At 37.1% G+C, this 17,334-nt stretch overlaps 1 protein-coding gene across 4 annotated transcripts in view; it reads right to left on the bottom strand.

Annotated features, from left to right (window-relative positions):
• Nucleotides 1-4,903: 4,903 nt before the first annotated feature.
• The window catches only part of LOC136018536 (contactin-3-like), a 106,354-nt gene continuing 93,923 nt past the window's right edge, over nt 4,904-17,334 (bottom strand). For 2 of the 4 annotated variants that reach the window (XM_065687850.1, XM_065687849.1), the window contains exons 15-20: nt 16,704-16,774; nt 15,612-15,846; nt 15,322-15,437; nt 14,625-14,811; nt 8,998-9,110; nt 6,936-7,380 (exon numbers count right to left, since the gene is read on the bottom strand). In XM_065687850.1, coding sequence (XP_065543922.1) covers nt 7,084-7,380; nt 8,998-9,110; nt 14,625-14,811; nt 15,322-15,437; nt 15,612-15,846; nt 16,704-16,774 — 1,019 coding nt within the window. In that variant the 3' untranslated portion in view covers nt 6,936-7,083. Of the gene's footprint in view, nt 6,624-6,935; nt 7,381-8,997; nt 9,111-14,624; nt 14,812-15,321; nt 15,438-15,611; nt 15,847-16,703; nt 16,775-17,334 lie in introns of those variants that run through there. The other 2 variants (XM_065687851.1, XM_065687852.1) reach the window with 2 other exon arrangements.

Here is a 17,334-nt window from a genome sequence, read left to right as displayed (position 1 = left end):
AGGGAATGAAAGAGAGGGGTTTCCCTTATTTTCTCTGAATGTTTTCCTTTTATATCTTTAGCTGATGGAACAGGTCATTGCTTGTGTTCCAGCATAAAAAAGAAAGATCTTCTAAAAACGACATCTCCCGGGAGACTAATCCCAATGAATGCCTTTCCTTCCTGTCAATATTCCTTCTAAATTAATGGGCATGGGTAATGTATTTATATGCTTAAATCTCAGGAGCACCTGCAGTACCTTCCCTGAGGTGACAAAAAAAAAATCTGCCCTTCTGTTTTGGGCTGCAGAGCAGTGAGTTCAGAGTGCCTGCAAACATATCCCTACGTGTGCTCTGAAGTGCCCTGATGTGCTGTAACTCTGTCCAAGGCCCCTCCAGCCTCAGAGCAGGAGGATGCTGCACGCAGTCACTTTGGAGCACAGCTTGCTTTCATTCAAAAGGCAGTGTTTTCATGTTTGCATTTTCATTAACGGCCAGATGGTTTGGTTGCTGGTTTCCAGTCCCACCTCTGACCTAGGGCATGCAAACCCTCCCTGTGTGCAGCTGGAGGATTCCCATCCTGCACCCTCAGCTGGTAATGGAGCAGGGGAAGCAATTCAGTGTTCCTTCTCCACTTGCAGCTGGGTCATTCTGAATCCTGAAGGGAATGGGGTTTGGGAGGCTGGAAGCTAAGTGGGCAGCCGGGAGCTGGAATGTCTCAGTTGCTCTTTCCTGATGGATGGTTCTGGGATGTCTCCCTGCCCTAGGAGGTGCTTTGAGTTTAAATTATCATGAGCTGATTTAATGAACATCTTGGAAGTTACATCCTTTCTGTTGGTGCCTAATGGGATGCTTTTGGTTCTTCCTTTTTCAGCATTTGCCGATGCCTTGATGCTCTCCTACCCAAGGGGAATTAATCGCCAAGATGGAATGAAGAGCACAGCACAGAGAACAGCATGGTCCAGGTCTCACAGGACTTACTATGCTTTTGAAGGGTAAGAACATAATCTTAGATATATTGGGAAGAAAGTGTTTTAGTAACACTGCATAGGGTTACTGGCATGTCTCATGTATTTGTTCATTAAGAGACTTTCAAAGATACTTCCTGATCTCAAGATCAGCAAGAAGTTCAGAAAAAGAAATTTAATACCAATTGAGTTCATCGAGTTTTCTTGACCCCTAAGGGTGGGAAAAAGTTAAAAGAAAAATGCACGTGAGGTCTTGTGAAATTCTATTACGAAAACTCATTCACGAACTGAAAAGTCTCAAACCAAAGAGTGTTCAAAACCAAATGAAAAGCGTGGTGTGTATTACAGCAAATACCACTGCAGACACTGCAACGTGGCAGTTAAAGCTGGTGTAGATGACCTATGGAAGGAAAGGCGAGTGTCTATCAAAACGCTAAACTCTTGAGGAGGGGAGCTTTTTGATGCACCTACAAGAGGCAGGACAGAGTCAGTGGTTTTGATGCACCTAACAAGAGAAAGGACAGAGTCAGTGGTCTGGCAACATACAACCACTGTCAGCAAGAGGAAAATATGAAGATAGACTCAAAATTGGTGAGGGCCTGGGGCTATTTTTTACTGCCAGTCTGTTTTAGTGGCAGGTGTATGCCCAGACAGACACATCTACCCTGAAGCTATCTCATAGAGATACATGTATTCCTCTTGGAAAGATGAGATGCTACCTGCTGGTCAGAGCCACTGTGTCAGAAGAAGCGAGCAGTAGAGGCAAGACAGCGGCTGTGTGGGAGGAATGAAGGAGAGGATGCCACCAAGGAAGTGTCGGCTGCAGCTCTTCATCCTGCAGCCAACTGGTGCAGCAGTGACCAGTCCCACTGGCACTATCGAGGTGTCCACATCCTTAGCTGACCCTGGGAAACACTTCCAAGCCAAAGGTGAGACATTACTAGCACCTCTGAGAAACAGCTCCTGCATGCACAGGGTGCAGGCAGGGTCTGCTTGCTGAGGCAGTTGAAATAGCTGTTAAATTTGGAAAAAGATAAATATCTATCCCTTTCTATAGGATTCACATCTTGCTTCCTGGTGGGAAGCAGGCTGCATGCACACCAGGGAGGCAGCTATGAACTCTGAGAAGTCTTTGCAGGAAAGTTCTTCTCTGAGAGGGTAGGACTGGTATCAAGAGATACACTGAAGTGGTGTACTTTCACCCCCCATCATGTTGCAGCTTGCATATGTATGCATCAGACTGAAAGCAGTGCCTCTTATAAAACAGGCTTGATAAAACAGAATTAACACACATTCAGTTATATCTCTGCTAAACGTATCCTTTTTTATTGCTTTTCAGGAGTTCAAAGCATTAGCATAAAACAATTGAGGAGGTTGTTTTTCCTAAGAGAGTAAGTGCCTGTTTACAAACTCATTTTATTTTCGCAATATTCCATTGTTACTTATTTCAGACAGAAAGCTGTCAGATTAATGCACTCCCTCATAACATATATAACCTGACAGGCACTGTCCATGTCTGCATTCCACCAGTGGAAGGTAAATTAAGTAGAAAATGTAAATCTCCAATACTTCTTAGGGCTAAAGTGATATTAGTTTTTAACTCATTTTGTATTCATAGAGGATCCTGTGTGTTCACAACACATCTGATAAACTGTCCAAATAAAAAGTGTGGGTGTTTTAATTCTTATACCAGCTGCCTCTGAGGAAGTCAGACTTTGGAAGCACAAGGAGGTGTCATTGAGACCCCTCTTATGAACAGTTGTCAGGCAAGAATGGAAAAATTAGATTTTAAGCACAATCAACCCTTTAGAAAAGCAAATCTTGGGAGAATAGGGGTGCAGGATGAGAAACTTTGAACTTAAAATAACCTCACAAGCAGCCCTAGCCCTCCAGACCTCCCAGTCTTAAAGCACAGCACACCTATCGCCTTTGGTACTGGCTTCCCACAGAAGCCATTGTGGCTTCCAGAGGAGGCACACACAGTTGCATAGTATTTCTTTAAGCTGTTTCAGTTCCTTTTTCTTTGGAGTGTGTATCCAGCTGGTGGCAGGACTTCTGTATTTCTTCTCCTTTCCACAAGGACAGTTTGAGTCATTGTCCAAAAAACACCCAGTGGGTTGCCCGGTTTTGTGGAAGGAATCCTGTGGATGCCTCTGTGGTGATGCTGAGGAATCCTGTGGATGCCTCTGTGGTGATGCTGTTATGGGGTGCAGCATGCACCTCTCACCCTGCAGGAGTCAGAGAAAGGCTTGGCTCATCCGTCCTGGGGTTTGCCTGTCCAACTACCCCCAGCTTCTGGCTTCATGCTTTGGGAGCCTTCAGTGTTACTGCCCAGTGTGGAGGAATACAGCTACACTTTGAGGTATTGGAAAGAATATACTTTACAGTAGTGTTTGTTTCCCTAAAAACTGTGACTCAGTCCAACTGTTCTTTCTTACTGGATTTTGCATAATAGCAATTGTAAGTGATAAAATGTTGGCTATTTTTGGTGCAAGTACAAGAAGAATGGCAGAAATACCCTCCCACCATCCGCAGTTCCAGTCACACATGTGATTGATGTTACTCACATGTTTCATTAGTGTTGATTCTTTTTCTTTCTCCTCCCCAGGACTGAATTGCAAACCTTGGTTAGTTACAAAAGCTGCTCTGGAAAAGCCTGCACATGGCATGCTGGCTCAGGAACCTCTCCCCTCATCCTTTACTGGCTCTTCACCTCTTTTTCTAGCCTTTCCCAGTGACAACTTACTTTTACTTACAAAATCAAGTCTGTGTTATTACCACAAATAAATATTGACCAAATTAACATAAAGTGATGGAACAGAGAGAGGTCAGCTTAATGGAAGACTAATCTAAACACTGGGGGGAACACGGCAAGGCTGGTGTCCACCACAACCATCTGAAAGGTAAAACTCTCTTTACTCGAGAAATTACTTGTCTTGCATATACACTTGTAAACATGTTGAGATTGCTATTAACCCTTACTGCAGCATTTGGATCAGCTCCCTATTAGGTAGGTAGAAGCAACACGCTAAAAGCTTGAAATATAGAGTTCAGATTTGTCTGTGTTTCCAGTGAGAAGGTTTTAGTGCTAGGAAGTCTGTGGCTTTAAAATGGGAAGCTGCAGTATGAAAGGAATAGGCAATTTGCAGCGAAAAACAGGCCATACAATTTAATACTAGACAGTGAGACACTAAATAAATTATTATAAAGAACTTACTCTTCAATATAATTACATACAATTTTTTTTCATGGTAAACAGCCCGATTGGATAGATGGGAAAGAACTGGCTTTTTGTCCAGTGCCACAAGCCTGCAGGCAGACGAAAACCTCAGAAGTTCACACACAACCTTTGGTCTCTACCGTGTGCCTGCCTCTGGGACAAGACCGGGATGTATTTACATCCTTACACTTTCCTTCTCCCTCCTGCCCTGCTTTCTGTACAGGTAGGCCTGGGTATATGGGTTGGGATTTTAGTCTCTTGGCAGCAAAACTACCGTAACAGAAGATCCGATGCTGCCAGGAAGCACCAGTTAGCAGAAATATCATGAAGATGCTGTATCATTTTCAGATGCAGTAAATCCCATGTGTGGAAACACAGAATCCAAACAAGCAATAATACTTCGAAATATTTGAGTATCCCTCAATGTAATAAATATTTTATTAGAGTAATAGAAAAAATGCATACAGATAACCATAGGATACACACACAACTGGAAGTTTAAGGATAAAGTTCAAACTTTTCAATATGAAACAAGGTACTTGGTACATATCTCATGGAGATATATAACTAGAAATTAACTAATACAATGTAAACTGCATGAAAATGGCAATACAGGAACTTGGACTAGAATTTTGTGAAACAAGAATAGAAAGAGTCACCCTTTGTTGCATGAAACATAACTATATACTTACTAGTAACACCTGTTTTTCCATCTCCCACCCACTCCCCCCACCCCATTTGCAAGTGTCTGAAAACATCACTGGTTAGCCACATTGAAAAGCAACTAGCCATTTATAACTATGTATGTACAGTATATACAGATCTTGCTTACTTCAACAGTTAGCACGTATTTCCATCTGGATGTGATATTAATAAGGTAATTTGCTATTTGAATGCATATAAGGTTTTTTTTTTCTATAGTGCTACTGTAATTTCATTAATCCTGGTTCTCTCCCTTTATAGTTCTGTGTGTTGTAATAGTACTGTGAGACTTTAAAGAAAGATAAGTCTTTAAAAGGATATGGTTTTATGTCACATGAACACTTGTGCTCTGCCATGTACGTAGGCAGCTCTCTAAAAGCTGTTTCAAAGGCTGATTTGACTAAATTCACAACTATGGAAGTCAAATGGACCAGGTTTAATGTATCATTAATGTATTGCTATGAAAGAAAGCATAGATTTCTCCATAACAGAAAGCCTGCAGTGTCCTTGTGTTTTTATTATAACCTACAGTATTGCCACAAACTTACTAGAATTATATGACATTAATAGGGTGCAGAGTGCCAGACCAGGTGGATATTCTGAATTAGTTAAAAAGCATCAGGAAAGGGAGTTATGAATGAGACACTGAATTAACGATGCATTTACAGTGTGGTGCAATAGACAAAAGAGCAAAATAATTCAGGGCTGCATATATTTGGAAGCACCACATGACAAGGTAGGGAGGTGGTAGTAATTCCTTTTTGTAAGGCCATGGTGCAACGGCATTTTAGTAATGCTCACAACTGGGCACTTTTGTTAGTGAAACACACTGACAGGAGTTCAGAAAAGGGCAATAAAAATGATTCTGAAGTTGGGGGAATTTGGTTATGAATAAAGAACCCAATTAAGAAATACAAGGTGGTGATATAAGTAACTAACTTCAAAATCTATTGATGGAGAGGAAAGTTAGGTGTTTGAAAAGGTACACAAATATATGCTGTGATAAAGCAGAGAACTGTGAAATCATTTCTTAAGAGCAGTAGTGGAAGCCCTGCCTCTCAGACATCCCAACGTGGCCTGTGCAGAACCAACATTCATAATGTGACTTTTCTTTATCTTCCAGCTTTGATTCCTTGCTGTATTTAGAATTACTAATAGAATGGGCAGTAGGAAAACTGATCCAAACCTACTGGATTATGACACTGTCTTAAGAGCAGCTGCTTGGTGGACGTGTTTGTTACTATCTGATTGAAGCGCTGTGTCTCTGATTTCATCTTCTGTATGTAGAATGATGTTATCCTAACAATGCAGAACGTACCCAAAACATTGTCACTGCAAAAATGGAGTTTCTCACTGAGCTAACTCTCCCCTGAAACTCTGATCACAGTGCCACTGCTCTCCCTCACATTGTATCTGAAGTATGTAATATGTAAACTGCTTTGGTTCAAGTATTAAGGCATTTTAGATTCCTCTTTAAAGGATTTGCTAAAAGTTACATGGTATTTTTACTTCAACCTACAGTGAAATACAAAGAATTTAAAACCACATCAGGATAGAAGAAAAACATGCATTAACCACTGCAGGTTTCTTTTAAAAAAAGCACTTTTCTGTAGTAACCATTCCTTTTTTTTTTTTCCCCAGCAAATGAAAATGTATCACAACACTGAATTAAGGGTCAAGGAAAATAGCATTGGGAAGAAGCTGGATACACTGAAGATACTCAAGACGGATGGACCAGAACCTCTTGCATCCATACCTGTGACAAAGGAAAAAGGTATGGGTTAAATGAAAGCATGAGTTTTGTCTGTGCCAAATTACTATTCTTTCTAGATACTAAGCAAAAATTTTATTGTATATTTTTATTTTTGACAAGCAATGAAAATTTAGAATAGATTTACCAAAACTACAGTAAATATTGTAAAACTATAGAAATACCTTGCAAAACACTGGAACTGTATAAATGATCCTTACTTTCAAGGTAATACAAAAAACAATAGTAAAAGTTTCTAATGTTTTTAATACCAATTTACATTATAATTTACCAGTTCAATAGAAGGAAGTTTGTCATGCGTAAGTGCATGAAAAACCGCTAACTGCTTTTCTTTTTATTACCTTATTACCATACAACATACAAGTATTCTTTTTTTCTCCCCATCAATAAGTACTGAATTTCTGCAAAGACAAGCTGTGACAGCTGCTGGGTGTCAACTGCACATTTAGTAATGATTCACTATGCTAAGGCAGAGATGCATCTGTACTGTGGGCAGTATAGAGGAGGTTCTGTCATTGGCTAGGGAGCCTATATAAGCAGCAACAAAATAATAGAGATTCATTTTTAACCTACTAGCTAGCCTGGGAATCAGGATCTGATCGCTGCTAGTGCCATCTCCACCCTCTGTTGTTGCTTTTACTTCTATAATGTAATCTTCATTAAAATGGAGCACAAGTTCAGCTGTTGTCTTGTCTGTGTTCAGCACATTCATATTGCTCTGACTGATGGTCCTGTACAAAACCTGCAATACAAGCAAAGAGCTGTAGTGTGACATATCTTCCAGTAGGACCTGCCCTGCAATTTATATTTGTTTCTTAGAAACAAGGTTTCAGTCTTAAAAGAGATGAGGTGAGAGAAAAGATCCGGTTTTTGGTTAACAAACATATATACTATGGCAGAATTGCATTTAAAGAAAGAAGGTAACATCAATCAAGTGCTTTTATTCTAACTTTAATAAAAAATGACACAATGTATAATGACAATATATATTATTTCATTATATATTTTATATAATTTTTTTTGTTGTTATTATTGTTATTATTAAATAATTTAGTGTAACAGGCGGTGAGTCACTAGCACAGGTTGCCCAGAGAAGCAGTGGCTGCCCTATCCCTGATAGTGTTCAAGGCCGCGTTGGATGGGGCTTAGAGCAACTTGGTCTAGTGGAAGGCATCACTGCTTATAGCAGAGGAGCTGGAAATGGATGAGGTTTAAGGTCCCTTCAAGCCCAAACCATTCTATGATTCTACTGACTACAAATGAATAATATATTCTGTTGAGTACCTTAATGTACTGTTCTATAAATTATCCCACTGTTTGCAGTCTGTCATTATCTAGATCAGCTTCATATCGCCAATATGTAGTTTGGGAAGGAGGGAACTAATCAGTGTTACAGACTGTGTTGGATGCTTAATGACTATTCTGTCATGAAACTTCACTGCATTCTGTGTCCTATGTAACTGGACTATGTAAATACATTCAGTAAAATTAACCAGTTTTATCAAAATTCCGCTTATCCTTGTGTACTTAGCAATGTTTGTTACACATACGGAACCTGAAATTGTCTTGGGAGGCAGAGTATGCAGTTTGAGACTCTTCATGGTGTGTTTTTTGGGTCAGCTACCATCTATGAAACTAGATGGCTCATCTGAGCTGTAAACATGTCATTCTTGTCCATACTACTCAGAACACTGTGTATTCAGATCTTCAGCATAACTCTTTTATGCAGGAATGTATCATGTAGGCTCCAACTGTATGCAGCTCTTGAAGAACATCCTTGTTATTCTCTTATGTATGACATTTAATTACTTGTATGTTTTTGCGCCAGTCAGATCTACAATAGGTGGAACAATGTATCAAGCCGATGAGAATGTCTCACAGTAGGTAAGAAGAAAAGAGTCTAGAGTATCAGTTTGTTAAATGTGGTACTAATAAATATACTTGGCCAGCAATGGGAATTATACCCATCACCTAAATTTTGGATTTATTTGGTTTCTTTCAAAATATTATACACTTGGATACATGCATGTTACACGTGATAAGTATTGTTATATATGTTGTGACAGTCAAGCGTTATATATCATCTGGATAAGTGGAATCTCAAGAGGTGGCAACTATACCCGCAGCTCCCAGTTTTGTTTGTGTACGGAGAAGGTATTAAGTGTACCACTAATAGTAGAACAGCCACGGCTTGTGAGACATAGTTAGAACATGATGTAAAAATCTATAAAAAGGAGACGCTACTGAAGTGGTTTAGATGTGGCATTGTGCATCTGCTGAACTTGCTGCCTTGAAAAGAGACAAGAAGAAGCAAATTGTGGATTGCTTTCAGACAGTTTTTGGGTCTGTTTTCACTTACCTTATACCCAATCACTTCAGACTCATTCTCCATAGCTCTTACTTCTTCCCAGCTAAGGATTACTCTGGAGTTGGTGACATTCCACACAACGTTTCCTGGAGGTTGACTGGGTGCTTCAAATAAATATATAATAAAAGCATGACTTTAATTTAATTGGTATCAGTGATTTATTAGCAAATAATAGTTGAGGTAATTGACTGTTACTGCATGTCAGATGCAAAAGCAACTCAAAGGCAGCCTTAGTTTGTAAACTTCCTTATTCAGAGACTACATTGAAAAAAAAAAAAAAACCACAGAAGGAAAGAAAACCAGAATGGCACATAGATGTTATTTCTGAAGTTGCATTATCCATTGATGATCCTTCATTAAATACAGCCAGATAAAAGCATGTATCTATCTTAAGATGTGGCTGATCAATTAGAACAAACTAATGAAACTCAGTGATGGTAAGAGACAATTTGTACCTTCAGTATATTGCCAAGAATAAGCAAATACATCACAATAAATTATTTGTTAGACAAATGTAGTGTTAGTGAGTATTCAAATCTACACAGGGCTGATTTACTGTAACATTGTCTCTAATGTAAAAAATATCTGACAGATTTTTTTTGTTCAGCTTGAAGGCATGATTTTGAAATGCAGTTTGTACCATTTCTGTATCTGCAGTTTGAACAATAGTGGGCTTTGTCCAAGTACATCTATTTGGGTGCTTTTGTTCATTAACAGTCTATTCGAGACTGTAATTTTCAAGGCAAGTATAGCATGCCTTTGGCTGTACACTTAAAAATATCTTGAAGTTACCTTTGCCTTTCCTGAAAGCTTGGCTAATACGAACCTCTTAAGATGCCTCAAGTTGGGTTCCCAGAAAATGGGTCATTTCAGTGACGCAATCAACGATTAAAATCTTTTCTAAATGCATTAAGGAAAACAATTTACTGTTGCTGTCACCTAGTGGAGGCAACTGCTGCTTAGGTGGACTGTGCTACACTTCGACGCTGAAGGTTTCAGCATTTAACACTGACTGGTTTTGAGCACCCTGTGCATGTTCTTATTTTCCCTCTCTCTTTCCCCCGCCACGCTCCCCTCTTAACTCTTTCCCACAGGTAATTCCCTGCCTTCTTTCCTTTAGTAGTCAGATCAAAACCCACCTGATTATATTTCATAAGACACAAAACTTTTAAGAGTGAGACTCAAAAGAATTACTCTGAAGTCAAACAACCACTCACAGGTATTTTTTTGTTGCAGCATTTGAGTCGTTCTGTATACAAAATAGGATTTAACTTGATGCACTAATAGCCACTTCTTGTAATGTAAGTAAGTTGGTTTTTACTTTACACCTGAGCATTAAGTATTACAAGGTATATGAATAGTTTTCAAACTGAGATATTAAAGCTGAATTTCAAAAGAAATGAGTCATTCTTTTAAATCCCCAAAACCTTAATATGGTAACTCAGTGCCTGTAGCCTGTATAGAATGATAACAAGTATCATTCTGTCACTAAGGACTAAACCAACTCAGATTAATTTACGTTATCTAAAATTTATACATATATATATATACATGCATCTATATAAACTCTAGATTTAACTCAGATTAACTTGCATTATCTAGAGTTTATATACGTGTATCTATATATATCTAGCTTATATAGATACAGAAATCTAGATATATGTAGAGCTTATATATATAAAAACTCTAGATAATGTAAGTTAACCTGAGTTAAATCTAGAGTTTACATATCTTTCTATACTGGAAATAATGTAAATTAATCTGAGTTGGTTTAGTCCTTAGTGACGGAATGATACTTGTTATCATATAAGCATATATATGTTATTATATATAAACTCTAGAATGTATATTTCTAGAGATTATATATATATAATCTGAGTTAAATATAGAGTTTATATATAGATATAAATGTATATATTTAATATATTTGTATATATGTAAATTAATCTGAGTTAAATAGAGTTTATATATAGATAATCTCTCTATATAAATCTCTATAATCTCTAGATATATGCATTCTAGAATTTATATATGATAACATATACATGCTTATATATGATAACAAGTATTGTTATGTCACTAAGGTCTAAACCAACTCAGACTAATTTACATTATTTAGAGTATAATGTATAACCGATTATTTTAAATTTTTTAGAGTTTATGTATATATGCTCATATATAGATAGATATACATATGTTCCATGTATATTTATATATTAACTCTAGATTTAATTCTATTTATTATAGATTTATTCTATTTAATTCTATATTTATATATAAGAACTCTAGATATATAGAGATATCTAGATATCTAGAGATACCTTTATATCTATATACATAGATAGATAGATATGGATATATAGATAGATATCTAGAGTTTATATATATAGATATAGATTTAAATATATATCTCTAGTGTATATAAACTCATTAAACTCATATGTATATAAACATATATAAACTCTAGATAATGTAAATTAATCTCAGTTAAATCTAGAGTTTATATATAAATATATATGGAGCATAACTATATCTAGATATATTTATGAGTGTATATATATATATACGTATATATATATATATATATATATATATAAACTCTAGAAAATTTGTGTCCTGGGTTCAGCAGTAGCAGTTATTTTTCTCCTTCTTGGTAGCTGGTGCAGTGCTGTGTTTTGATTTTTTGGCCTGGGAACAGGGCTGGTAACACCGATGTTTTCAGTTGCTGCTCAAATGTTTGGTCTGACCAAGGACTTCGTGAACCTCATGCTCTGCCAGGGAGGAGGGGAAGCCAGGAGGAAGCAGAGACAGGACACCTGACCCAAGCTAGCCAAAGAGGTATTCCATACCACAGCACGTCATGCCCAGGATGTAACGGAGAGTTACCCCAGAAGGGCTAGGGACTGCAGGGTTGGACGAGGTATCGGTAGGTGCTCGGCTGGGGGGAGTGGGGCGAGTTATTGGTTGGCTGGCGTAGAGGTGTTGTATACTTTCCTTTCGTTATTTCCTTTATCATTATTATTATTGGTGGTAGCAGCAGTGGTTTGTGTTATACCTTAGATTCTAAACTGTTCTTATCTCAACCCATGGGAGTTGCATTCTTTTCGATTCTCCTCTCCGTCCCTCCAGGAGTAGAGGGAGGGAAAGAAGGTGGGGACTGAGTGGATGAGCTGTGTGGTTTATGGCTGACTTTGTTTAAACCATGACAATTTAAAATAATTGGTTTAGTCCTTAGTGACAGAATGATACTTGTTATCATATATAAACTCTAAAGTTTATATATATATATATTTTTATAAACTCTAGAGATATATATAGAGAGATATATATAAAGATATAGATATATATATTTTTATAAACTCTAGAGATTCTCTATATCTCTCTATATCTCTCTATATCTCTCTATATCTCTCTATATCTCTCTATATCTCTCTATATCTCTCTATATCTCTCTATATCTCTCTATATCTCTCTATATCTCTCTATATCTCTCTATATCTCTCTATATCTCTCTATATCTCTCTATATCTCTCTATATCTCTCTATATCTCTCTATATCTCTCTATATCTCTCTATATCTCTCTATATCTCTCTATATCTCTCTATATCTCTCTATATCTCTCTATATCTCTCTATATCTCTCTATATCTCTCTATATCTCTCTATATCTCTCTATATCTCTCTATATCTCTCTATATCTCTCTATATCTCTCTATATCTCTCTATATCTCTCTATATCTCTCTATATCTCTCTATATCTCTCTATATCTCTCTATATCTCTCTATATCTCTCTATATCTCTCTATATCTCTCTATATCTCTCTATATCTCTCTATATCTCTCTATATCTCTCTATATCTCTCTATATCTCTCTATATCTCTCTATATCTCTCTATATCTCTCTATATCTCTCTATATCTCTCTATATCTCTCTATATCTCTCTATATCTCTCTATATCTCTCTATATCTCTCTATATCTCTCTATATCTCTCTATATCTCTCTATATCTCTCTATATCTCTCTATATCTCTCTATATCTCTCTATATCTCTCTATATCTCTCTATATCTCTCTATATCTCTCTATATCTCTCTAGATACGAGTTTTTATATATATATATAAACTCTAGATACTGTAAATTAATCTGAGTTTGTTTAGTCCTTAGAAGGATACTTGTTGTCATATAGAAACATATATGTTACCATATGTAAGCTCTAAATATATATAGAGGGTTTATATACATATAAAAACTCTCTCCCTCTCTATATATATTCTAGATTTAACTCAGATTAATTTACATGATCTAAAGTTTGTATATACATTTTTATATCCATATATAAACTCTCTATACATGTCTAGATATATCTATATATGTACATATCTATATCTAGAGGATATCTAGATATATAGAGAGATATCCAGATATGAGTTTATATATATATAGAAAAACTCTAGATAATATAAATTAATCTGAGTTCATATAGTTCTTAGTGACAGAATACTTATCATACATAAACATATATGTTATCATATATAAAATCTATATACGTCTAGAGTTTATATAAACTCTCTATAATCTCTAGATATATACAAGAACTCTAGATTTAACTCAGATTAATTTACATTATCTAGAGTTGATATAGAGATATATTTATATACATGTCTTTATAAACTCTAGATATAGATATCTATATCTACAGATCTATATCTATATATAGATCTATATAGGTATATAGATCTATATATAGATATAGATCTGAGTTTATAGATACAAATATAGATATCTAGGTATCATACCTAGATATCTATCTCTCTCTCTCTCTATATATATATATATAATATATATATAAAACCTCTAGATAATAGAAGTTAATCTGAATTCATTTAGTCCTTTGTGACAGAATGATACTTGGTTTTGCATATAATAATATCTGATCAAATAGCTTATTTCATAATAGTGAGGATGTAACTACTTTGGTAGAAGGATTTTAATGACTATTCCAGGGAATTTGACCTTTCAGACAGATTTAGTTGTAGGCTCTTGCGAGTCTGACTGAAATACTTCAAGATTCATGACCCTGATTGTGAGCTGTATGACAATACAACAGCATACTGAAAATATTTCCATTTAGTGTAGCCTTTGACAATCTGTTCTTTAGCTGAATTTCTCCTTAATAGTAAAGTTGTGAGTCTTCAAGGGGAAACAATGGACATGAAGGATTGCATTTCAAAGGCCATGTGCTAGAGAACTTACAAATATGTTACAAAACCCTGAAAAATTCAGGAAGTCTCTGTTTTTCTTCCCTCCATATAACATATTTTTTTTCTTTTAAAATTCTTTTAGTCACTACAAGAACAATAAAGGTTCAATGCAGAAATTCTGGATCTTACTTCAGCTCTCAGCTCAACTGGCACTGTTGAGTTTTACTTACTCATCCTGCTTAAGACACAGAGGGTAGAAAATAGAAGACCTGGGCTCAATTCAATTTTGTAACTACCTCCTCTTGTCTGTATGAAAATTTAGGTCACTTACACATGCAATTCATGTTATTTTTCATTTCTCAGCAAGTGCTAACACACCTTTATGTCTCTCTGCACTTGAAATTCAAGATACTTACGTGTCTTTTTTGTGGTAGCATTTACTGTGGCACTGAAGGGACCTGCTCCAGCACTGTTGCAAGCACGGACAGCTGTGTAGTATGCTAAGTTGCTCTTCAAACCTGTTATTCTTACTGATGTCTCATTCCCTGCAGCTTTTACTCTGTTTGAAGATTCTTCTTTTTCACCATTATTCCAGTACCTAACCTAGTAGATATAAGCAAAAATGATGTAAAATCGTGCATTGAATGGACCATTCATCCACAGCACTGCGACTCCTTTAAGTGCATTTTTTTTCTCAGCTGAAAAAGGCAGAAATACATTCAAAGTTCAGAAATGTTTACTCTGTAAAAAAATAAATTCTTATCCATCTGCTTCTCACACTTGCTGCTCTTTCAGTGTGACGGTAGGAGAAAGGAAACTGATCTATTAGATGCTGCTTGAATTAAATAGTGACAGGAGGAAAACCATTACTTTATCATCTTAAAGTAAACAAGTTAAAACTGTTTTGAAACAGAAACCTGTACCTGACTAAACAGTTTCTTTGGAAGTAACTAATTCTGAAAGAATGTCAGTTTGAAAATACTGTTAGACAGACGCATGGCTATCGGCACAGAAAGCAAAACTCAATTTCATTCTATGTTCTTTGGCTTCAAAGATACTTGGAAGAAAGTACTGGCTCCTTTAGAAATGGGAGTGTGTTTCAAATGAGCTTACCTCATAGCCAAGTAACCTTCCACTACTCATCTTCCAAGGAATGGCCGTCCAGGAAACCTCAATGTCTGAGGATGACAGACTGGTCGCAGATACACCGGAGGGTGCTATGCTAGGTTCTATAGTCAGAAATCAATAAATGAGAGGTGATCAGCAGGACTGGTGGCTGTGGAAATAAACATCTGTATTCAAACTGATCTCATTTCTATTAACTGTTGCTGGATTCTCTGATGAAACAGATTAAATATCTGGAAGTAACTTAATTAGTCTGGAGATAACTCAGATCCACATACCTTCTTCAGCTGAAAAAACAGTGGTCACTGAACTAAACGGCCCTTCTCCTTTATTGTTATAGACACCAACTTTGACTTCATATGGTGAAAAGGGCAGGATGCTTTCATTCCTAAAGACGTATCTTGGTGTGTCAGGAGAGGTGACCACAGTCTGTATCCACGTTGTGGTGCCAAAGGGGCGGAAGGCAACAACATAGCCAAATCCTTCTCCATTTTGTAACTCTTCAGGGATGGGCTGTGAAAAAAGCAGCAGAGGACATTAAATGTGATACAACATCCAGGACTGAACATGTTTGGCAGAAAGAAAGTACTGACAGACAAACATACATGATAGTAACCAGATTCTGGTACTGGATTTGGGATCTTGCCCATCAGCAAATTAGCTCTGATACTGCCGAGCAAAATGTGTTACTTTGAACCTAATTTAAGGTTTGCATTTCAGTAAATCTTTCAGGTATATTCCATGTTTTCCACTAAGCAGCCTGGTTTAAAACACTCTTCAGTAACTACCGTCTGGGTTTTTTTCAATTTCACAATCCACAGTTCTTACAAAATGAATAATTACTGAGTCAACTCTTACAGAATCCTTTATATAGTGGCTTATAATTTCATCTGATGTGATAAAGACTAGATAGCCACACAGAGTAGTCAATGTTAGTAACAGAATGCTAACGTATTTTTAACTCATTAAGATACATAATATAAAGTACTATCTGATTGTATTGGCTAACACATACATCCAGAGTTAATGGTAGGAAAGCAAGAACTGTTCATTTGCACTCTAACGCATAATTCTGTAGCTCAGACTTTGAGCAATACCCCTTCTTCTTCCCACCCTCCTGCCCCCTTTTAGCATTAACATTTGTTTGAGAACAGAAACAATCTCAAACTAACTGAATTCCCTACTGATTGCCACCTAGCACACTAACACATGACAGAGGGAAGGCAAATGCACATAGCTCACAGTACAGAATGTTACTGAGCACATATACATCCTAGCTGGGAAGCTGCTGGAGCCAGGGAAATTCATCATTTAAGAGTTCAAATGAAAACAATTATACTCTGAAGGAACTTGCTTTCCAGAAAACTTACATCCCATGTTATGACCAATTCAGACCTGCTGCCTCCTCCCCCACTGACTTCCGAGGGGGGAATTTCAGGAACTGTGAAAAGGAAACATACAGCTGTCTACACAGTGTCAGTACAAGACATGACATGATATCATATAATGTTAACCCGGCCGTACTTATATTGCTTCTGCAAATGCAGGCAGGGTGGGCAGCCATGGAACACCCCAGCCCTGTCCTGCATTCCCCTTGCTGCTCTCCACCACCAGGCAGGACAGTGCTTTACTGAGCACTCCAAGAACCTTACTAGCTCACAGACTATTCCACTAATGCTTATGAACTTCTAGAAACTGCAAGCCTGCTTCATTTTTTTTTATAATCGAGTTGACTTATGCAGAGGTATTGGGCAATGGCCTTATTCCACGTAAACTCCTGGGGTTTTAACTGATGTGTTCTTCTGAGCCACCTGCTTATTACAAGGAAGGTGTACACTGATCAAACACTAGGAATGAAAAAACCCTATCAAAATCAACCTCTTTCCATCTATTTATGCCCTCAGACTCTGCAGCTCTGCCTGAACTGACAGGCTTTGGCATACTAAATACAGTTTAAATGTATTTAGATGTTATGCTTCTGTGATGTTCAGTAATGCAACA

This window comes from Lathamus discolor, chromosome 7 (assembly GCF_037157495.1).
Source record: "Lathamus discolor isolate bLatDis1 chromosome 7, bLatDis1.hap1, whole genome shotgun sequence".
In the NCBI taxonomy this organism is placed as follows: Eukaryota; Metazoa; Chordata; class Aves; order Psittaciformes; family Psittacidae; genus Lathamus; species Lathamus discolor.
Note: the sequence above shows the minus strand (reverse complement) of the source record. Positions and strands in the feature narration are given on the sequence as shown.